The 24397-nt window shown below is 42.7% G+C and overlaps 1 protein-coding gene across 1 annotated transcript in view; it reads right to left on the reverse strand.

The window, feature by feature from the left end:
• The window catches only part of MSRA (methionine sulfoxide reductase A), a 241008-nt gene extending 226222 nt beyond the window's left edge, over positions 1-14786 (reverse strand). Inside the window, exon 1 of the mRNA XM_059469332.1 lies at positions 14627-14786. Coding sequence (XP_059325315.1) covers positions 14627-14768 — 142 coding nt within the window. The 5' untranslated portion in view covers positions 14769-14786. The remainder of the gene's footprint in view (positions 1-14626) is intronic.
• Between the last annotated feature and the right edge of the window lie 9611 nt (positions 14787-24397).

A 24397-nucleotide genomic window follows, 5' to 3' on the forward strand; every position in this document is an offset into this window, starting at 1 on the left:
GCAGGAAGGAGTCCACTCTTCCTACCTTAAAGCCTTTTGTCTAAGGTGTATTTTACTGCAGCTCTCTTAATTCTCTTTTTCCTCTTAAGGACTCCAGCTGCACCAGTCCACTGGAATTGCTTCCAGCTCCTCTGTGACACCTTCCAAGATGCATCATCCAGTCCAAGGTGTTGATATCTCTCAATGGAACTCATTTCTCCTCCTTCACTTCTCCTCCTTCACATAAGAAGTGAAGTTTCCAGCCCAATGAATTGAGTGTTCAGTAACCTCCAGACAGGAAGAAAACATAAAACTTTCTCCACACCTTGTTTTGGGCCCTTTTTCCATGTTTTCTGCCTGCTTTTCACTGTGCTCCCCCTTCAGTTTCTCCAGTTTGCTCTTCTTATTGTTGTCTCCCACAATTCTGAAGTCAGCCCTTTCCTTTCCTTTCCTTTCCTTTCCTTTCCTTTCCTTTCCTTTCCTTTCCTTTCCTTTCCTTTCCTTTCCTTTCCTTTCCTTTCCTTTCCTTTCCCTTTCCTTTCCTTTCCTTTCCCTTTCCTTTCCTTTCCTTTCCTTTCCTTTCCTTTCCTTTCCTTTCCTTTCTTTCCTTTCCTTTCCTTTCCTTTCCTTTCCTTTCCTTTCCTTTCCTTTCCTTTCCTTTCCTTTCCTTTCCTTTCCTTTCCTTTCCTTTCCTTTCCTCAAAATTTCATTTCCTTGAAATTTCCTTGAAATTTCCTTTCCTTGAAATTTCCTTTCCTTCCTGCATAAAGTCTATGGATTTTTCCTTGGAAGGCTGCACTAATCCAGTACTCAGCTTCCAGATAACTGGACCTGACACCAGGTTCTGTATTAGTGACTCCATAAAGTGCTTTTCTACCCTCACGTGCTTCTCCTGAGCATTCTCCCCTCTCCGGGTGTCCTACTGATGTTTCTTTGATGTTATTCTCTTCCAATGCACAAAAAATGGAAAGAATCAAATTCCTCATCGTTCCAAGTATTTTCTTATCCATCTCCCGTCCAAATTTGACCACCTTTGATGTTTACGATTACAGAACCACATGAAGCTCTGTCCTTCAACACCATCTATATCCCCATGTTCAGAGAAAAATACCCAAATTTGTCCTTCTGCAGTATCCTAGCTATCACTGGTCTTTCTTTGAAGAATTAGGAAAAAATTAATATTGATCTGTGCCTTGGTCATCATTTACTTCAAAATTTTTTTCCATCTTGGACTTGATGATCTTAGAGCTCTTTTCCAACCTTAATGATTCTGTGATCTTTTATGCAGTTTTCCCTTCATGCCCCTGGAATTTGTTCATTTAAAATTCTCCCAGTGAAAGCCTCCTGATGTCATCACATTCCCTTTTATCAAGGTATTTTTCCATCTCTCTCAAATGCCTCTGTGTCTCCCCAGTGTGGTACACCTGGACACCTCCCCTGTGCACCTGTGAACTGAGAATGATTTCCCTCCTCCCAAGTGGAAAACTTCAGAATAGAAGTAACTCATTAATTTAAGCTGTTTTGTTTGGGATACAACCCCAAAATGGGGTTCAAATGTCAGGTATAGCTTTTATTTCCATTTTTCTCTTCCTTGCTGGACACCTCAGTGTCATGGACCAATGAAAGCTGTGTAATGCTTCATCCAGACCACATGACACGAGGTCAGTCTGGCTGTGATGGTCCCCAAAATATTTTATTTTAAAAACAAACACATTGGAATATCTGGTATATCAGGGCTAACTCTATCAGTCTTTCTGCTACCACACTCCTGTTATCATCTGTGGGCATTTCCATTAGAGATAAGTGAAGCCAATGCCTCTGAGGACAAGCCAGAGGTTTTTAGGAGTCTAATTTTGGAGCCAGATGCTTTGCTGATTTATTATTGAAGGGTGAAAGTGCATCATGTGATAGAAAAAGGCTCCTTTTACCTGGGCTGTTCATACAGAGATGATGGCAAAGAATTTCCTATTGACTCTCTACTTTCCTGGGTTTTGTTATTAAACATCCAAACACTGGGGAAGCTCTAAGAACATATAAGTGACTGTAGCTGTTACATAGAGACCAATAAAATGAGAAGGAATACTGAGAGAAGGAAAAAAAGAAGGAATATTGCAGCCACCCAGAAGAGGCGAGGGAAGACAGTGAGAGCTGAAGTCAACATTTCAAGAATTAACCAAATAAAATGAAAAAAAAAATACAAGAACACAAGATTGAAGGCCTATAAATGCATGAAAAAAATGGAAAATTAAGGACTAGACCTGCAAGGGCCTTGAGTCCTGCAGATTCCCAAGGTCAGTCAATACAGTGACCACCTTTGGCAGCTTGTTTTGCACAGTTTTGCACAGTTTTGCACGTACCCAATTAATTCTGGTCCAGGATGGGCTGTGCCCTCCTGGCAGCTGCCCCCCTACAACATGCACTTATCATTTATCATTTTGACAACATCATGTATGCCTGACTGTGTTCTTTCCCATGCCATGGAAAACATTAGCCCCAGGAGTGAAGAGTTCCAGCAGAATCCAGGTGAAAATCAAAGCAGCGGATCCGTGAGCCCGGTGGGTTTAGGGCTGGCACTGTCACACTGTGGGGTGGAGTCCTCCAGCTTTGCAAAGTGAATAAATGACAAGACCAAACTCTATGGGAAGCTGTCAACAACTTCCTAAAATCACTGTGGGATTATCCTTCAACTGCTCATCATGTGCTGGCATTCCACCCCAATTTGAAATTCCAAATCCATGGGTCAATCTCCACTAAATGTGCTCTTCTTCAGTTCTTTTAAGACCAGATGGTTTCCAAACAGAATTTGCATTCCTAGGTTAAAATATTTTCCCATTCTCTCCATCCAGTACCACCCAGAACGCTTCCAATATAAAGTGTCACATGGATTTTTAAATACCATTGGTACCATTGTTTATTACCTCCTTTTAATTCTCATGAGAAAAACAGTTACAGGCAGGAATGAGTGGCATTTAAAAAGTGATTGCAATACGAAAAATAAATGCACAGAACTTGAGGTAGAAATAGTTATTCTTAATAAAATCCATTTACAGTTAACTTGGGTGGAGTGAAAATAGACTTGTGGCTAGAAATTCTCAAATATCTTCAATTATTATGAGAATGGAAATTCTAAAAAATCAAATAACTAAGAGAATTCATCCAAAATTTGGTCCAGTTAGGCTCTCATAATTCCAGATATGAGGAATAAGAACATATTCTTTGTTTTGCACTAATAAAGGGATTTATTGTAAAATTCAGGTACAAAGTGCATTGTGTTCAATAACTGAATTTTCACTAATTAAATATTTTAAATGGTTCTAACAGCATCAGTATCTCAGAATTCCTCATCTTCACCCAGCCATCAGCTCAGAGGGAGCTGGGTTTTCCTTATTTTCCACTTCCATTATACTTAATACTTTCACAACAGGAGTACCCAGGAATGTCTGCGCACAGGTATCCAAAAGGATAAAATACCCATTTGGTGACTTTTTTGCCTCTCATTTAAAAAGTTTGCTTTTACTTATTGTGAACTAAATCAAACACAGAGTAGGTTTTAATTGGTGTGTGAATGTTTAACATGAAGATGACTCCTTAAACAAGGACTTGAGGAGAAATGAGTTGATGCAAAAGGGTGGGAGTGTGGGAGTCTGCAATTCCACACCACCAAGGACTGGATGGAGGGACACTCAAATCCTGCTGATGGCTTCTTCATATCCCATCCTCTGGACTTGTGTCACCTGCCCAGGCACAGCCAACAACATCCAAAACACAAAGTTGTGCCCAAGTGTCAACTGGGAATGGTACCAAATTTGATATTTGGTACCAAATTTGGATATGTGGTACCAAATTTGGTATTTGGTACCATTGGATATGTCCTTTCCTTGGTTAACCAGTACATTCCTCTGGGAATTTCAGAGGAATGTACTGGTTAACCAAGGAAAGGACATATCCAGGATCTCTCCAAGGATTTAAGGATGATCTGAATCATCTCCATGTCCCCAGCCAGGGGCACATTCACAGTCACTGAAAGAATCTGCAATTCCCACCCTGGAATGCAGCGTTAGGCTGCATCCAGCTCTTCCTGAGTGGGATGGGATCCTCCTCCAGTACAAGACAGCATCTTTCAGGTAATTTAAAAATCAGTTTGATGGCTAAGAATGGCACAAGTGACCAGGTTACATCAAACAGCAAGAAATGTAGACAACTAGTAAGAGAACAAATTCATTAAAACCACAACAGGAAGATACGAGGTGTGAGATCATATCCCAAATCCCTTTAGTGCTCAAAACTCAGGTTTTAAACAGGAATTGTGCTCAGCTGCCAACAACATGAGAAGATCTTTCAGAAGCAGAACTTCACTTCAGAACTGAATGTGGCAAACAGACGGGCCGTTGGTCTTGCTGCTCCATTCCAGAGGATGCAGCTGGACTACAGAGCAGTTATACCCATTCATGACTGGATTTATGAAAAATGCTAACAAAGTGGAGGGTCAGAACATCCTAAAACTCTTTAAAAAAGGGATCTTCTCTAAGTTCTGACTTTCTCAAATTAATATCTTAAGAACCAACTATAAATTTATCTCCAAGTCATCTTATGAATATTTTTTTCTTCATATAAAGACATATTAGAACATATCAGGACATTCTGCTTAAGAATCCACCCTCTACATTTGGTTTGCATGCTCATTTCTTCCTTTTCCTGTTCCCTTTCTGAGTGGTAGCTTGGAACACTGTCACTCAAGATCCTACTGAAATGAAGCAAACTTCTTCTTCTATTTTATTAGAAGTTGTCAAAGTGCAACCTCTTCAGCATGAGATTTTATCTCTGCTGCTCCCCAGGACAAGCTCAGTAAGTACAGAATAAGGTTTGCATATCCTTGTTTAGGGTAAGAAGAAGAATCCTTAAGGAAGAACATAAACAAAAAAAAAGAAGAAATATAAATAGTCCACATAGACCCCATATATTGTCATGTTATCTCTGGTGCATTTATTTTCATTCTGATGATCATACATGAAATCTTATTGCAGTTTGCTAAATCAGCCACTGATTCCTTGACTTGGAATTTTGCCCTTTTTAAAAATGTAAAGTCAACATTTGGGAGGAGCAGATGATAGCAAACATTTTTTCTCCAAGAGGAGCAGATCAGCTGCCAATTTACCGATCCCAATCTCAATGATCCAACCTGGATCATCCTGAGATCTCATTCTCTCATACACAGGTACCAGTCCATGCCAGTCCCACCAGGGAATCATCCCTCTCCTCCCTCATCCTGTTAATTCATCAACGCCAGACTCCCTCAAATCCTGCTCCCACTTTAGGAGTTCTGGGATGAAATTTTCAGGAGCTGAATGTTTGATGAACCAAAAACTGCATTTCCAAGCCTGCAAATGGTGATGGGCAATGTCAGAAACCAAAAGACATTTCCACTGTCTGTCCCTTGCATAACACAGCTCATTCCTCACTGGATTCCTAAAAGTTTTGAGCCAGAGGCTCAGGCACCAAATCCCTATCCCCAAAGTCCTCAAGTCTAAACAAATGTCCTCAAGATGAGGGATTTCCGTCTCACTTTGAGGAGACTAAAAAAATTCATTTCTGCTGGAGTCCTGCTTCTCAACCATTCCTGAAATGTGGGCATTCCTTAAAGCATCTCTGGAGGCTCTCCTACAAAGTCAAATTCCTCACCAACCAAGCCCAAACTGCAGTAAAAATACAGGTACCATCTGCCTGGCCAAATTTCTCAACAGAAAATAAGATCTTATCTTCAAAATAAAGACCCAAACAATCTCCACTAATTCCAATTTTGCCTTATATGCAACAGGAATTAACTACAAGCAATACATAAGAAACTGCAATAACCGTCCCTGGATTGTGATGGGTTTTATTTATCTGATTTGTACTAAGGGCTTACTTATGTGCATTATTTTAATTGTACTGGAAATTTAAATGCAAGTTTCATACCTATCATAAAAATTTGCAACAAAATAAGTGCAATAATCAAATGTATCCATATCACAGAAATTCCATACATAATAATTAAAAGATAAGCACGGAAGGATAAAGCAATGCCTATCACATAATAAATTACAAAACAAATAATTAAATGATTGCAAAATAAAAATAAATTCAATAAAAAGTACATAAACCTGAAGTTAAGGCAATGTACACCACTGTAATTTGAAGGTATAAATTTGACAGGAAGACATTAATTAAACCAGAGAAGCTTTTAAAGCTGAAAAAATTCAAAAGGAAGTACTGTACATGAAAGAAACAGAGAAAGACTAAGACACAGGAATTAGTACCTGAAATATCAAGCTACCTTAAATCTGCCTTAAGGACTGTTCTGCACTTATCTTCTCTCAAATCAATTAAAGTGAAGAGTTTTATTATTTACTCCTTGTGTGTTCTGAAGGAACTAAAGATGCTGCACCTCTGCAGCTCCATGTGTAAACAGCTTCACTCTCATTTGGATAACCTGACTTTGGAAATTCATTAATTATTACCAGTATTGTATACGAGTATGAACCAGGAAAATTAAAGAACATAATGAAATAAACTTTGATTCTGTGAACTGGTATTTGGTGTAGAGAGTTAAATAAAAATATAGCTTTTGACCCTGAGTAATAAATAAATTTTTAAAAAATTAAAGGCTTTATACTGAATATCAGCTACATGGGCAGGTCATTAATAGCAAAGCCAGGGCTCTGCCTGTGGTTGGTTATCACACAGACACCTCCATGTGAGCTGGTCACTGGACCCTCCTGCAGCCAGTGGAAGAAAACAGCATTTTGGGCACTATTTCCCTGATTTAAATGTCATTTGATGAACCAAAAGCACCAGTGCCTGTTCTACCTGTGACAGCCAAACTCTGGATATTCCTGCAGCACCACCCAGCCCCTTCCAGTGCTCTGTCCCACCCTGTTCCTGCTGCAATGGAAAGTCTGCCCCACGCTCTCCTACCTGCCCTGGAAAGAGAAGCAGTCAGAAACCTAATTCCATGTTTGCACCTGGGATATTCATTCATTTAATTATGGAGGAACATGTGGGATCCAGGGCACAACGTTACCTAAATGTGTAGTGCAGTGTCATTCCTGCACCAAAGATAAATGGACACAATCAGCCAAAGCAGCCAAATGTATCCTAGGATGTTGGGAAGGATGAAAGTTTGACAAGAACACAGATATGTATCTTTAGCAGAAAGATTTTTAAATGTACAGTCTGATGAAGGAATAGAGATGGAAGCAAGTTTTGATATAGAAGAAAAGATTTGCTGAGTCTTACTGGATAACCAAGGAGACAAAGGGTGTGTTGGTTAGAAGGGGTTTTTATGGCTTAGAGCAAAGGATAAACCCACCTCAAACAAGAAGATGTTTTTACCAAGCAGAAAGAGAGCACAGGCAAACAAGGCAGCAAATGTTGCAAGTAGAAAAAAGGTCTCAGAATTTTTCACTGCAAGAAAACTGAAAAACAACTTCTAGCTTAAACTGTGATGTACTGACTTTTAGTGACTGGAGAATAGTAACATGAATATGGTAATTATAGGAGTTATGATAGGCTATAGACAACAGTTCAGGTATAGATTGGCTCTACTGTATTAAGATGCTCAGCAAAGTATAGAATACACTGTAACCAAAACCAAAGGGTCTCCAGGCCTGCCTGCAGCTGGAGCACAGCTGTGGGCACAGCTCTGTCACCCACCACCCTGGGCTGCTGTAACCTCTTAGACAGAATAAACTGCATTTTGGAGAGTCCCTGGAGTCCCACATCCCTCATTTCGGTTCTTACACTAGGACTCAAACAAAATCAGATACAACATTCCTAGTCAGGAAAAATAACCTGAGTAAATATAACCTTGCGTTTAACACTCATAACTGATAGGTTTAACACCCCAAATCTGGCAAATTCACACATTTACATCCCTTTTCAAAACAGCAGCAAAGAGTAACTTCTGCACCCTGCGTACCACAACCACCTTCACCCAGGAATAATTACCCCCTTTTATTACACAACTCTGATCCCCTCAGAGCAGCATCCCCACACAGCCCTCTAGGTAAAGATCCTCTGCCATTCCTTTTTCATTTCGGAGAGGGAAATTACAGCACGAGCACGAGAAGCCTCCAGCAAGGCTCATTTGGATGCACGAGGCTGCCAGTTGGGTGAAGTTTCTCCCCATTTAGGCGCTGCTGTCTCCCAGCAACCCAGGCTGTTGCCAGGAGAAGCCCCGGGAGCGCTTCCTCCGCACCCCCCGGCTGTGAGCCGCATGCTAAGCAGAGCTCCAGGAACTCCAGGGACTCGAACAACGCATTTTTATTTTTTTTCTCCACTTTTTTTGTTGTGTTTTTTGAGGGGTTTAGTGATGAATGATGTCACCCTTCCTCTTGGGATGCAGTGAGAGGTGATAAGTAAGCGCAGGGTGATTCCGTCAAGGTTATTCCACCTCAAAAGCAGCATTTGGCAGCTCTGTAAATATATTTCCTGTATGCTTTCCATCTCTCCAGCATCCTCTGTGCCTGTTAACTTCCTCTGGGTTGTTGCTTCCCAGCTGCCAAGAGCATAAACCACATGCAAACAACAGAAAAAAAAAAATCTCTTTATGTTGACTTAAATCTTTGCTTCTTCTTGCAGCACCTTCCAAAATCTAAAATGCAACGGGGGGAGTTAAAAGCAATTTCTGTTTTTCCAACAAGAGCACAATATTTACAGCTGTACAGTTGGCTTGAAAATTAGGTGTTTAGTGTGTGAATATAATTACCTGAAAAGCGCACAAAAAAATTAGAGAACTGAAAAAAAGCCATGACAGGCAGGATTTCCAAGGAAATTCATCCTGGTTGTACCCGTAAAGAAGTTGTAACCACAAATTTGAGAAGTCTTTTCAGATAATAAACAATCACTGGGGTGAGGTGTTTTCTCTGCTGTGCATTCTGCTTTCAATCTTGGCATACACAACAAAATTGTAATGAAATTTAATAATTTATGGAAATTGATGGCTTGAGTGTGTTTGAGGCAAAAACTGTCTCCCAGAATGAAGAAACAAGTAATTAACTCTTCTGAGTTAGAAAGGTAAATTGCAATTTGCAAAGTGCTAAATCACATATGACATTGTTACTCAACACATTCCTGCAATGGAAGTCAAGTCTCTCATTTTTTTGGCCCATATTTCATAGAATCTCAAAATAAAAATGGAAAACTAATTAATTCATTATGTAGAATTGTACCACATAAATAAAGTGGCGGAAATTCTGAAGAAACGAATCCTCCTAAACCTTAAGATGCACTTTATTTTGAGGTTTTGTCCTGAGGTATGATCTCAGGAATCTTTATTTTAGACCTAAAATACAGCGCTACTGAATTCATGTCTGAAAAAAATTTGTATTTGCTCATTATTACAAATTCTTTTAATCAGTAAAGGAAATGAACATGAATATTTTTCTTTTTTTTTTTTTTATTTTGAGGACATAGTTTAATGGTGAATGGAAGTACCAAACCATGGAAGTACCAAACCATGGAAGTACCAACCAAACCACAGGCCACTGGTTTGACCACAATAATTTCTGTTCAGTGTCTTAAGAGTGGTAAAAAAGGACTAACAGGGAGAACATGTGGATCTTCTGTCAAATGACATTTTTAATCAATGTTTTCTTTGAAGAGCGTGATCTGATTCAAGCAAGAATTAATTCATGGCAATGCTGTGCTTTTTTTTTTTTTTTACATAGAAGGTCAGACTAAAATTCACCATGACCTCCTTCACATTTGTAATTACTGCTCTATTAATCTTTAGCTATAAAGCTAAGAGGCCTAATGGGTTTAGACAATCCTAAGGCTCTCTATCCATGAGCTGGACTTTCTCTGCCTCAAAAAAGTCACTACAAATGTGTAAGAAGATATTCTCTGACATTGTTCATTAGGAACAGTAGGAAAAACATTATTTTAATTTATTACACATTGGTACCTCAGGATATTTAGCAGAAAAAACCTCTATGTGTGTGTGTGTGTGTATAAAAAAAAAAATATATATATATATATATATATATATATATATATATTACTCAATGTCTACATTCCTAGGCTCCTTGACTACTGCTCCTACCACTGTCATAAAATAAAACAGTTCATTAAATAGTGTAAGCAATAAATCCTCACATACTCAGAAAACACAGCCACGTTTCAGCAGCAATCAAACTAAAATTAACTCTGAAAAGTAGAGTTACACTAGAAAGATAGGAGTAATAAATAATGTGTGTTTTTACTATAAAGCACAACATCTTATTGCACCATTATACGAGGATATGAAAGAAGTAATTTAAAAAATGAATGCAGATGCTCTATTGCAAGGAAAGAAAACTGCACAACAAACTAATTCCCAGTTAGAATACAAGACCTGATAAACTCAACTTGCTTACAAAAAAAAGTAAGTGATGTTTGCTAATGTCTGTACTCCTTTCAGCTAATGCAGAGCAGTTTATCCAGGTCAAACTGCATGATTTTTTTGGATCCTCAGTGTGCACTAACATCTCTGGAACCTCAGCCTCCCTCCAGATAGACTCTGGGAAGAGCCTGGTCTCCTCCACAGGGATCGCAGCAGGGGCAGCAGCACTTTTAGGAGCTTTGCTGTGGCAGATGGAGTTGCTGCAGCACAAAGGAGCTCCAAGGATGTTTTATCCCATCAGGATGAGGAGCAGGGAATCAATGGGATCTCCAAGAGACAAGGAGCTGAATGTTCTGCAGCTCTTCACCTAGGAAAGCAAAAGGCTGCTAGCACCACTGAAGCTGAAGAGGATGGACACTGCAGGTCTAGAAAGCTCTGGAGGAACTTTTCCTCAAGTGTCTGCACCCTAAGGCAGAGCTTGGCTCACCTGGATGTCCAGCTGTGGTCACAGACCTCTGATGTGACAAGAATCAGAGACTGGCACAGCACACACAGCTGGAGCAGGGATCAGAACAGGTTTTGCAGGATGTAGGAATTATTCTTCCTAGCACAGAAAGACTGGATGGGGAGCTGCACTCTGCTGAAACACAACTCCTTGAGAGCACAGGGCTCCAGAGGGGAACAGTCCTGACAGTACCCAGAAGACAGTGGAGATGGGGATCCAGAGGAAGGCTGGAAAGGTACACAGAGTTAGCATTTTCTACCTGCAGAACTTTGGCTTATACAGGGAATTATCACAGAATAACAGAATCTCCTGAGCTGGAAAGGACCCACAAGGATCATTGAGTCCAATTCCTGCCCAGGACACTCCAAAAATCCTGAGAGTGTTGTCCAAACACTCCTGGAGCTCTGACAGCCTTGGGAATGTCACCATTCCCTGGGGAGCTGTTCCAGTGCCCCACACCCCCTGGGGGAAGAACCTTGCCCAGATATCCAACCCAAACCTGGCACAGCCCCAGCTGTTCCCTGGGCCTTGGTCACAGAGAGCAGAGATTGGACAGGTAGAAGCCCCTGGGAGGCTATCACAGGGAGAAAAAGGCTCTTCAAGGTGGTCTGAATTTGGAAAAAAAAATTTCTAAGAGAGTTAAGAAACAAAACACCATGTAGAAAAAGTGGGAACTTCATCAGAAACACAGAGCTACTTAAAGGATTAAAATACAGAGATCAAAAACAAACAACAAAGGAGGCAAAGAAAAGCACCACCTCAGCATTTAGGCACAAAATCAGCGAGGCCAAAGCTGGAGTTCAGCCTGGCTGGGGACACAAATGGTAATAAGAAATGAATCCACAAAAATTACTGGAGTAAAAAGAAGCTCAGAAAGAATCAAGGTGCATTGATGCATACAGGAGACAGCCTGGAAGTGTGTACAGAAAAGACTGAAGTACTCAAAACCTCTTTTGCACAAGTCTCCAGAAAGAACAACTGCTCCAAAACCTCTCCCCGCTGGTACAATTAGAAAGAAAAGCACCAAACAATGAGAGGAAAATTGGGTTGTGGTTACTTAAAGAAGCTAAATGTGTTTAAATCCAAGGAGCCCCATGGAGTTTTTCCAGAGCTGGGAGGGCAGGTTTGCTGGTGAGGCCATCAGAAATAATGAAAAATCAGATGGATCAGAAATAATGAAAAACAACAGAGATTGGGGATCTCTCATGATGAGAACTGGTCTACAGTAACAACTGCTTTTAAGAAAGGGGAAAACAGAACTGAGGGGGTATAGGATGCTCAGCTTCAGCTCAATCCCTTGAGATATCATGGAGAATGCTCTCCTAGAAATTATTTCCAATCAGGGAACAAGAAAGTAATCAGGAATAACCAACACATTTACCAAAGGCAAATCATGCTTGTCCAGCTGAGCTGCCCTTTCAGGCTGAAATGATGCCTGTAGCACATGTTGACTTCAGCAGGCTTCTGCCACCCTCTCTCCCAGCATTTGCTGTGGAAGCTGAAAAAGTCCTGGCTGGAGGAACAGCCTGCATGTCAAAAATGGGCAGGAGCAGCAGGCTCCAAAGGCAGAGGGATCAATACCTGCACGTCTGGTGGGCAGCAGGTGACCCCAGGGGCTGGTGCTGGGGCCAGAATCATTGGATGGCTGAAACAGCAAAGTGAGTGATGTGACAGGAAACACGCTCAGCAGATCTGAGGGCAGCGTTAAACACACAGCCAGAGCAGACACAGCAAACAGCAGAGGAGAGCTGGAACAGCTCCAGGTCTGAACCAACAGAAACCTCAGGGAGGTCAACAGCAAGAGCAGAATGATCTCAGAGCTGCTGGGAAGGAGCTGTGCTTCTGCTGGATGCCAGGTTAAATGTGCCCACAGTGCACATTTTCACAGAGAAAGCAAACTGTGGCTCTGGACAGCAAAGAAAAATCCCTCTCTTCTGTGCTGTACTGGTAAGAATTCACCTGGAATACCAGGTCCAGCTCTGGTTCCTGACTCGCAAACAGCATTATTAACATGGCAAGGGTCCGCAAGTTCAATCAGCCTTGAGTTGATCATCTGCCTAAATTTTAATTGCTATTCTTTTCTGAGCAATTTACATCTTAACACTGACAGTTCTCTGGAGGGCCATGCTGTTAATAATACCACATTCAGCCACAGAAAAACATTTTAAAAATTGTATTTATTTTAATGAGGATGCTTTTTCTACAGCAGCCCAAAATTGTTCTACCTGTGCAGTTACTCAGTATGAAATGAGCTTGGTGTGGCTTCTGTTTTCTCAACAAACAACATGAAGCTGCCACTTTAATCCAGGCAATGTGCTACTGTTGGTGACATGTCTGGCACTCCTGGCATCATCATCTCTGGAGTTCACTGCTGTGTTTGCACAAACCCCACCTCTGCACCCCTCCTTTGAATCCACTTTCTCTGCAGCAGAATAAGTCTTCCTGCTACCTTTATTTCACCACTGCCTTCAGCTTTTTACTAAGTATCTATAACATGCAAGATTTTATTATTCTCTTGACCACTGGGCCTGTGCCATCATCCGTTTATAATTCTTCCACCAGCACTTATGCACTTAAGGTGTTTAAGTATTACTTATTTTAAGCCCTAAGTTCTCATACTTTGTTACGGCCCGTAGGACTCTGCAGAAAAGATCCATATAAATAACACCTTGTTCAATAAACACCTCAAATGTGAACTATTCAATAGTTAGAGCACCTCAGTGCCACTAGAATTCCTCCTGAACAGCACTGACAGTCATCTTGGAACACCTTCAATTCCTAGGAGGACTGTCAGGAAGTAAATTCATTAATTCTGGGTTGGTAGTTTGCTTACCTGACAGTACACATCCACTCAAAGGAGAAAAGTAATAGGAAGAATTATTAAGAATTCAAAAGCACTTTGCAAACAGAATCACAAAATTTATTTGGGTTGGAAGAGACATTAAAGCTCATCTCATTTAATCCCCTGCTATGAACAGGGACACTTTGCACTGTCCCAGGCTGCTCCAAGACCTGTCTAACCTGGCTTTGGACAGTTCCAGGGATCCAGGGGTTGTCACAGCTTCTCTGGAAAACCTGTGCCAGGGCCCCAAGACCCTCACAGAGAAAGATTTCTTCCTAAAACACCCACAGAAGATATAAAGCTTGTCATGGTTTTATTTTTAAGTATTATTGTTTAACAAAAGCAGTAACGGCTAAGGAAATCTGTTTAAAACCCTGTTGCTGGCTTCAGTAAAAAATAAAAGAAAAAATTTATATATAGCCAAGAGAAATTATGGAAAAAAAACACAGGATGGTTTGGTTGGAAAAGAATCTAAAACCTCATCCAATTCCATCCCCCTGCCACAGGCAGGGGCCCCTTCCACTATCCCAGGTTGCTCCAAGCCCCGTCCGGCCTCGCCTTGGACATTTCCAGTGACGGAGCAGCCACAGCTTCTCTGGGCCAACACGAGCCGCACTCGCTGGCTACTCCATCAACCCGTCCATTTCTATTCTTACGGCACACAAGAAACGTCACTGCGAAAGCGAACCTCGACACGAACCCCTTGCAAGCCACATTTAAGCCCTGTCCCCGTCCCCCCTCACGGGACGCGCCCCCCTCCGCCGCCGCCATGTTCCTCCCCACGTCCCCGTCCCGTCCCTCAGCGCGCACGCGCCGCGCCGGCCCCGCCCCGCCGCCGGGGCACCGCGCATGCGCACGCGGAGAGCGGGGAAGGGGCGCGCGGCTGAGGCGGCGGCGGGGCACGGGGAAGGAGAGGAAGGGAAACGCAGTTCGCACTTACCTGGCACCGCCATGCGCTGGCTCCTGCCGGGCAGCGCTTCGCTCGCCTGCGGCAGGCGGGAGGCCCAGTCGCCCATGCCAAAGGCAGAGCCGTGCAGGGTGCGGAGGAAGAGCAGGAGGTGGAGGCGGTGGCGCGGCAACATCGCCCGCTGGGGGAGATAAAGGAGCCCCGGGGAGGGAGGGGCGGGGAGGGCGCCCCCTACCGAGCGGCACGGGCAAGGCAACGCAATTCGCCTCGCCGCCTTCAGGGAAACGCCTCAGGGGCCCTCAGTGACTCTTGAACCCGAAATGTTCCTTCCCATGGGCTCTGCCCGCTGCTGTGAAAAATGCGTATTTTATTATTGGCTTTCCGCAACTATTCAAATGAATATTGCATGTGTTGTGTTAGAAAGTAATGCTGTATTAATTCTCTTAAGTAGTGCGTTAAATATAGTTTTAGGTTATAACAAAATGTTGAAACCATGCTATGTAGGATACTTTTCTTCTAAAGAAAGGACTGGCACTGAGATAGCAGCCACAGGACACCTAAATCTTTCAGAAAAAGAGAATTTATTGCTCCATTATCAGGAGAGACGAACTTCTTCCCACCTTGCTTGGGCAGGATGATGCCATCAGGATTATGAGGAAGAAGCTGAGGATGACCAGACAGAATCCTGCGTTTGAATGGAATTTATGCATCATGTATGAGGTGTATGAATATGCAAGAAGTTATTGTTTTTAAGGGTTAATCCTTTGTTAATGTGTGTCCTTTTACAGTCTTATGTTGCCCAGAAAAGGTACCCAGACATCCGTAACTCTTTGTTTCTATTGTCTCATATTGTTCTAATTCAAATTGTCCAAATTATTATTACTCTAGTTGTATTACTATTTTTATAACCATTTTATTACTATTAAACTTTTAAAATTTTAAAAATAAGTGATTGGCATTTTTCACACTGGGAAACACCTCTGTGGAATGCTGCTTGCTCTGAAGTCTGCCCATGCCGTTGTTCCCAAGGTTTTGGGACCCTCATGGAGTCCACGTCACCTCCACCTCATTCCTTGTCCGTGTCACATCCACCCTCTGGCCTGTCCATGCTCCCAGTTTTAGAGGGGGTTTTGCAGACTCATTTAAGAAAACACACTACACATTCCTTTCATGCAGAAATGTGTTTTATTTGTACAATTACCACAGAGTGGTTTGGGTTGGGAGAGGCATTTAAGCTTATTTTGTTCTAACCCCCAATAATATATATATATATTTAATTTTTTTTCCATGGCTTTTGTGGCTGTTAATTTTGACAGCATTCTCCTGTTTTGGGTTTAGCTAATGTACGGTACCATCCCAACTTTGCAGAGTATTTTTTCACTGAATATATTTCAGATAACATAAATCTCTCGGGAGAATTTTCTGTACCTATATTTGCAATAGAAAGACATAAAAAGTGGTCAGAGTGTGAGTGCTTGTGGAAAATACCCTCTGTGGTTTTGGGGGTAAATACAGTGTAAATTCCTACAATCATACAATAATTTGGGTTGAAAGGGACCTTAAAGTTTGTTTCATTCCACCACCTTGTCATGGGCAGAGACGCCTCCACTGGACTATACAAGAAGCAGGATACTAATTGATTAAAAAACTCATCTGGAGGGGTTTTGAAAAAATTGAGTTGTTGGCTGAATAAAGATAAAAAAACAGACTGATGCCTAGTCTGAGAGGAAGGTCAGATAATTCTCTCAAAAAATTGTCTATGACTGATGCAGTTCCATTCAGTTTATAATCAAGCTGGGTTTTGCATGGATACTGCTGAGGCCTGGAATTTAATTCATAAAGGTGTTGGATATTTACAGCAATACTGAGAATTCCCAGGTGCTCTTGAAAGAATCTAGAGCAGTGGGAAAATCATGTTTTAGGAGTCAGGTTTTCTTCCAAATTAAAAATTCAGATAGGAACAGGAGAAACAAAACTGTCCCACCTCAGCTTTTAGGTTCCATGTTTTGTGTTTGAAAGGTGAACTAAATCCTCTCTGAGCACAGGTGGTCCCAGGATTGTAGTCAATTTTTCAGGTTTTTTTACATTAATAAAATTTCTGATTAATGGTAAGTAGAATTACTGAGGTCAGGACTGGAGAGGATCTCAGGTGACCTGAAAAAATACCTTGTAATAACCTGAAGAAAATCCATGGAATAATGAGTGAGTGTAGAGATATTTGTATAAATATATGTGATATTTTGAGAGTACAAGTCAGTAAGAACAAGAAATGCTCAATAACAAAGTGTGAATTTCATTTAAAATGTGTTTGCCTAATTAGTTACTCTCTCATTATGGTCCTGGTGTCAATTCCCAGCTCTTTCTTTATAAGAAACCACTAAAGATGACGACATCCACTGGTTTTACACTGCCCATCTCTTCAATTTCACCACACTCCTCTGCCAACATGTTCCTAAAAATGCACTGCTCAGTGTCACGATGGATGGCAATGGAATTTTCCCCTCAGAATTAATGTCTCCACCTGCGAGCTTGAATTTTTTTTGCCTCTTAGTGACCAGTTTTGTTTTTATTGCCATCTTTCCTGCGTGAGCTGAAGGCAGTCAGAGGTGAGGGGCAGAAAAATAGGCTGCTCAGCCTCACAGGTGAAGGGGCTGTGGTGTTCCAGATGTGCTCCAAAATTCCAGCTGCTGAAAAGCCAGCCTTGCTCCACTCCAGTGATCCTGGCTGAACGTGCTGTCCTTGGGTGTTGATATTCTGTGTATTCCTCAAATCATGGGTGCCTTTTCCACTGCTTCAATTCCTCCAGGAAAAATTGCTTCGTCACCCATCACCCAGTCGAGCTGCTTTGTTCCTCTGCTGAAAGCAGCAGAGGATTGGGATCCAGAGCAGTGACAGCAGGACTGCTGATGCTGGAAAATTACAGCTCTTGGGGGCAGGAATCAGCCTGGTGTTCCCTGTTTGTGTGGCACTTTACGCGCCCTGTCCCTGACTTGTCACTGAATCCCAAGTATTAAATGGTAATAAGCCACCGTGCCACTTAACAAATAAAAAACTGATTTTCACAAGGGTTTAGTGCTTGTTGGCTCCATGGAAACAGAAGACTGTTTAAATTAGATAAATCCCACTTATATTTCAGGAAAGTGTGGGCTATCCCCTCCTCTTCTTGCTGAGGGTGAGGTCTGGGTGAGAGACTCTGAAAATTACACTCTAACTTTATTTAAAGTTTACTTATTTTTTTACCTCTCCAAGCAAGCAGTAGAATGTGATTATTTTTTTATTTATGGTGTATTATGCTTCACACTTAAACATAGACTTTCCATGTACTAACAGACTGAATTAAGAAATATATCAGGGAAAAAAGCCTGGATTATGGCACCTACACAGTGCTTGCATTCCTGTGTAATTATCACAGTATTCCCAGTGCAGCAATTTTATGGCAGATGCTAAAAAATTTGTGTGAAGATGGAAAAAGAGGAGAGAGAGAGAGAGAGCAGAAAGAAAAGGGATGTGGGCTTACCTCTCTCCTTTCAGCCAGGGCTTTGCGCAAATTCCTACTCATCCAGTCCTAGGAACTTGCTCAAAATACAAACAATTATTTTTTCCAGGACCTGACATTTCCTATAAATAATCCATCAGAGTTAAATTTCCTAGTCTTTGTGGTTTGGAATAGATGCTTTTTTTTCCCGTGTAACAAAATCTGCCGTATCTTGAAACTGATAAAGCCCTGTGTGGCCATCTCCGTGGAAAAACAGGGATTGGGAAGGCAGGTTTGTGCTGCAGTGTGCATCTCCTGGAAAAGCAATCTCTTTTTTGTCTGAAAACATGCAGTGAAAGAAGATCCTCCACAGGCTTTAGTGGATTATTCAGTGCTTGATTACTGTTAAAAATATGCAGCTTATTTTTAGGTTGGCTTTGGCTCCCACCCGTCACAGCTTAGCTTATCTTCCCTGGAATGAAGAGATTGCTTTTATCCAGGTTTTGTTATCCAGACTTAGTGCTGCAGGCTGCGGTCATCCCTCAAGGAAAGATAAACAGGACTCTGGGAGTTCATCACTGTCAAGGATGTTTTCTAATTCTCTTAAGTCATTGCACATCTCTGGATGCTGTTCAGGTTTTCAAGTGACGTATTTCCTGATTTTTTTTCCTGCTTTGATGAAGATGGGAGTAAGGAATTCACCATTCTGGTGCGGCTCAGACCAAGCAAGTGCCAGTATAATCTGGTTTCTTGATTCCTGGTTGGATGTGCCTTGATCTGTCCAAGAGCAGTATTAGACCTTCCAGCCTCACAGATGCATTGCTGTGACTTCCCAAGGGTTCCCAAAGGAATTGATTACCAAAGTATAGAAATATAAAGGTGATTAGGGCAGATATGTAGAAAATTGAGTTCTCTGCCTGGACCTTGTCATCATTTGAATCATTAATCTAGGCTTGTTGCAATCCCTTGTCTTTGTTGCTGTTGCTGCTGCAGCTTCTCCTAAGCTGCTGACAGAAATCATTTTCCCAGCTCTTCTCCATCGCTGATAAAACTGTCAAATAGTGAATCACAGAATCACAGAATATCCTGAGTTGGAAGGGTTTCAACAACGATCATCAATCCAGCTCCTGGCCCTGCACAGACACCCCAACAATCCCACCCTGTGCATCCCTGAGAGCGTTGTTCAAATGCTCCTGGAGCTCTGGGAGCCTTGGGAATGTCACTATCCCCTGGGGAGCTGTTCCAGTGCCTGACCACCCTCTGAGGGAAGAACCTAAAGCCCCAAAAGGGGAGAATTGTACCCAGAGTGTGCCCATGGCTGCTTTGGGCACAGGGCCATGTCCATGAGTCTGTCACGGCCCTGCCTGTCCTGGCTCCTGACTTGCTTCTCCTGGGGAAGGGCCTTGGGAGAGTTCCCCCTCCAGGACTGCCTGCACTGCTGGAACTCACTCAGATCTGGGGACTTCTTGGTGCCCTTAGGGGCTCTGCTGTGGGGCTCAATGATGCTTTTGCACCTCTTGGCTGCCATTTCCTGGGGCCCTCTGCACTCCCTTCCCACTGCATGCAGACACAGACAGGTTATGGATGGAATTGTTTTGATGGAAAAGCAGAACAGTGAACATCACCTTCTACATCTGAATCTACAGCTACATCTATAGCTACAGATACATCTGAATTGACATCTGAATCTATGTCTACATCTACATCTACATCTACATCTACTGCTACAGCTACAGCTACAACATCAAAAACACCCTGGCTCCATCCCCAAGCAATGGGAGCTCTCATAAAACCTAGTCCCACATTTCTGCTCCAGCTCTGCCTGTGGGAGCCTTGAGCTTTCTGTCAGCTCTGGGCAGAGGGTCCTTCTTCTTCTTCTTCTTCCCTCACCTTTCCAGCCTGGTGCCATGTGTGGACGCGCTGCCCTGGGGTGGTGGCACGTCTGTCCCTGCATCCTGCTGTGGCTCCTGATGATTCCTGCCAGTGGCCCTGCCATGCTCTGTGCTCAGGATGACTTTGGAGCTCTGTTCAGTGAGGGGCACCTTCCCAGGCAGCCAGAGCTGGGGGGTTTTGCACTGGAGCTGGTGCTGCAGAGTCCATGGGGGCATGGGGACACTTCTGGGGTCATCCAGGGCCCCCAGGGCCTGGCAGAGGAGCTCTCAAAGGTCTGTCCTGGGCAGATGTGGCCCAGACAAGGCCAGGGGTGCTGGCTGTGCCCTGCTGAGCCCTCGGGTCACAGCTGGCAGGGGCACAGGGCTGCTTTGGGGCTTGGCTGATCCTGTGGGAGGTCACGGCCCAAGCTGGGGATCAGACACTGAGGGCCCTGAGAAGGAGGAGGGAGAGGGCAGGAAGGGCTGGCAATGTCCCCACACTGCATCCCTGGGCTGCTGCACTCAGGATCGGGCCCTCCCTGTGCTGCAGGAGGCCTTGGGGGAGAGCAAGGGCTGCAGGAGCTGGGCCATGGGGGAGCTGCGGCTGCCACAGCGGTGCCACAGAGCTGACAGGACCATGGTCACTCAGGGCCTCTGGCCAGTCTGCTCTGTGGACTGGACACACGTCTGGACTCTGCTCTTGGAACCTCTCCAGGGCTGCAGTGTTGGGGTTCCCATTGTTCTCTCACAAAGCCAGGAGTGCTGGGGGTCCCCTTGTCCTGCCCCAGCCACAACAGCTCTGACAGCTCTTGGTGGGGAGAGAAAGGGGGAACCACAGAACTGGAATTACAGAATATCCTGAGATTCATGGGACCCACCAGGATTATTGATCCAACCCTGGCCCTGCACAGACACCCCAACAATCCCACCCTGTGCATCCCTGAGAGCGTTGTCCAAATGCTGCTGGAGCCCTGGCAGCCTTGGGAATGTCACCATTCCCTGGGGAGCCTCTTCAGTGCTCAGCATCCTCTGGGGGAGGAACCTTTTCCTGATATCCAACCTAAAGCACCCCTGGCACATCTCCAGCCTATGCCTCAGTTGGTAATGGAGCTGAGGATTGATGCTGATATTATATCACTATAAACACAGCAACCCCATGATGAGTGTCTCATTGCAATCACATTTTGTGACTAGTCAGAAAACAAGACCTTTGAAAAAGCTCAAATTTTCACCAGGACACACAAATCATTTTCCCAGTTTTAGCAAAAAAGCCACAAGCTAGTTCTCAAGGGTTTTCAGTCAAGGGCCTCAGAGACTTTAAGTGTCACAGTTCTTTTTGGAAACATGAATTCCTGTATCAACAGCTGTATCTGTTACTCAGAAGGACAGCAAAGATGATAACACAGTTAAGGAGCAATGTGAGATGGTTTCTAGAGAGAGGAGGGAATATTAATCAGTCATTCATCCACCTTCTATTTGGGATCTAGATGAGCATTGAGATAGAGATTAAGCTACATAAATTATCCTAAAAATGGAACTGACGTAGAAGAGCCATCAGCACTGTACCTCAGGATAATGCAGTGGTTTGGGATTTACAGAGGGATGTCAAAAACAATGGGCAATTTCATGGAACACAGTCTACCATATGTGCCAGGCAGAAGATGAAAACACAGGATTCAAACAGTCTCTTCACACAGGTTCTTTATTTTTCCATGGCACTATAGCAATGAGGGAGAACATGCTGATACAGGATACAAACAGTCTCTTCACACAGGTTCTTTATTTTTCCATGGCACTATAGCAATGAGGGAGGACGTGCTGATACAGCACAAGCTCTCTGCAGGGAGAACCTTTGGTTCTCTCTTCCCTTCGCTGGAGTTCAAGGTACACTTTTATCACCTCACAAGCCCAGGTTGTGGCTGCCCCACCCCTGAAGTGTCGAGGGCCAGGTTGGATGTGCTTTGGAGCAAACTGGTCCGGTGGAAGATGTCACTGCCCATGGCAGGGGTGGAATGGGATGAGCTTTATGGCCCTTTCCAACTGAAGCCATTCCATGACTCTGTGACAGGCACCTGGTGGCCCATCTGCCTGAAGTCAGAATTCACACTTCGCAGCTGGGTACCCCCAGCTTTAGCAGAAATCTCCTTCAACAGCATGGCTTCTCACAGCTCCATAGATTTCCTAGGATTGAATTCCAAGCAGCTGAGGCTTGGCCCTGCAGCTTTTAAATCATGAATTCCTACTGTGGTATAGAATACTCTGTATGTCATTTTCAGGAGAGGTCAAATTCCTGGGCACATAGAGTGGCCAATGCTGTGCACATCAGGTTAGATAGTCACTGCCAGTGAACTTGCCTAAAATCTGTCATTTTAATACAGATTTCACTCGTTTGTGTCATCATGACACAGTGCTTTTTTTGTTCAACTGTAATTTTGGTAAAGAGATTTCTCAATAAATATTTTTGATTCAGTTCACCTTGGGGTTTCTATGGTTTTGTCACCACAAGCTCTGTTTTTGCAGGACTGACTTTATGAACATTTTTTCTTTTATTTAACTAGGAAAAATTGAAGACTTTTAAAGCAAATTTTAACCCCATAAAAATATTGCTCATATTACACATAACAATTCCAAAATAAATTGACTCTTTAGCACAAAATCCTTCAAATTCTCCATCCTAAGTAGTATTTTACATTCCCCCCTCCTGATTTTCCATATTGATTTCATAGTCCTCAAGATTTCATCCCTCCCTTACTAAAAACCTTTTTTCTTTCTGAATCCCAAATTCCTATTTGCTCAAATATTTGTTTTTAATCACTGAAAGTCCAAAGTCCATTCACAAGCAAGTGGCTGAAGTATGTTAATGACTTTTATTTACTTAAATTACCATTAGTGGAGAAATAAGCATGATATTAAATTATCATTAGTGAAGAGATAAGCGTGAAAACAGATAAACTGTTAACTTTGGGGTAACATTTCACCAAGGCAACTGCTCTGCTAGAGGTACTGGTGGGATTGAGCTGGAAAATACAAGGGGATGGTGAATAACTGGGTTTCCTTTGTATCTCCCATAGTAAGGAATGATATAAAAAAAAATGTAATCAGTTATATTTTTTGGTGGAAAATTAGGGATTACACCCATGCTCTGGTGGTGGTTCTAAATGCATTGCCTCAACCTCATCAGTGGGTGCTGGTTTGTGTTCAGTGGCACTGATGACTTTATAAAAACAAATGACAGAGTTGTTTACGCTGCCCTGCTAAAGAAAATAATCTGATTTAATGGTGCTGGTTTCCCAGTTTAAAAATAAAAAAGAAAAAGAAAGAAAAAGGAAAAGAAAAAAAAAAAAAAAACCACAACAACTCCTGTGCTATGTGCTGTAATAAGCTTTTTATAAATGTGCTCATGTGGTGCTGAGCGGAGCCCGCTGTGCCGACACCATAAAACCGAGAGGGAGCTTCATCAGCTCTAAGTGCCATCGTATATTCCCTGCAGCAGCATTCCCCGGGATTAATAAAGTTTGTAAGAAATACACAGGCAAAAGATTAAAAATACATGCGTGATACTACCCGTGGTAATAAAAGCTGATGTTGTTTGGACTGCTTGTTTATTGGCTTGCCCTAGATGAGATGTTTTAAGGTGAATATGATTGAAGAGATGAGCTTTCCCTCAAGGCCCTGCTTTTCCCTGCCCAGCAGCCTCCCAGGGATGCTGGTCCAGGGCTGCTTCCCTGGGCCCTCTCGTGGGCTCCTTCCTCCACTGCAACAGCACAGCCTGCAAACGAGGCATTTGCTGGCCTCCAGGAAGGTGATCTTTATGGAATGTGAGCTGTCTCCTCATCTCCCTGCCTCAGGAAACATGTAAAAATAAAGCAAAATTAGTATTTCATTAAAGGCATGAGAAATGTTTATGGTTTCGACCACAAATACCTTGTTTTTGTTGTGGCATCCAGCAATAACAGTGATTATGGAATTGCAACACAGGATGCTCTTCTGGGAATAGATCTGCAGCGCAGCCTGTCACTGCTTGGCAAAATGCACTCAGGTGCTGATGGAAATTGAAAGGTTGTGTATTTGAGGTGGTTTCATTGAAAAAATCATAATAAAGTGGATTAAGAAACACCTGAAATGCCTCCTGGCTTTAAACAAAAATATCAGGACAATTTCCTGACAGCATCTGGATCCTTGAGGGAAATTAAATGCCAGGTAATATTCTGTTTGGATGAAAATAAATTAACATATATATGTAAAATATATCTGATGCCCATTAGATTATCTTTAATCATCCATGGGATGTTGTGGCTTTTGATTCCATTCTCTATTGGAGTTGCTACACTGGGTGTTGCTGTGCAGTGCTTACAGAAAGGCACAGGTCCAGATCATTGAGTCACAGAATGGTTTGGTTGGGAAGGGACCTTAAAGATCATTCAGTCCCACCCCCTGTCATGTGCAGGAGCACCTTCT

Source organism: Ammospiza nelsoni, chromosome 3 (assembly GCF_027579445.1).
Source record: "Ammospiza nelsoni isolate bAmmNel1 chromosome 3, bAmmNel1.pri, whole genome shotgun sequence".
NCBI classification, from domain to species: Eukaryota; Metazoa; Chordata; class Aves; order Passeriformes; family Passerellidae; genus Ammospiza; species Ammospiza nelsoni.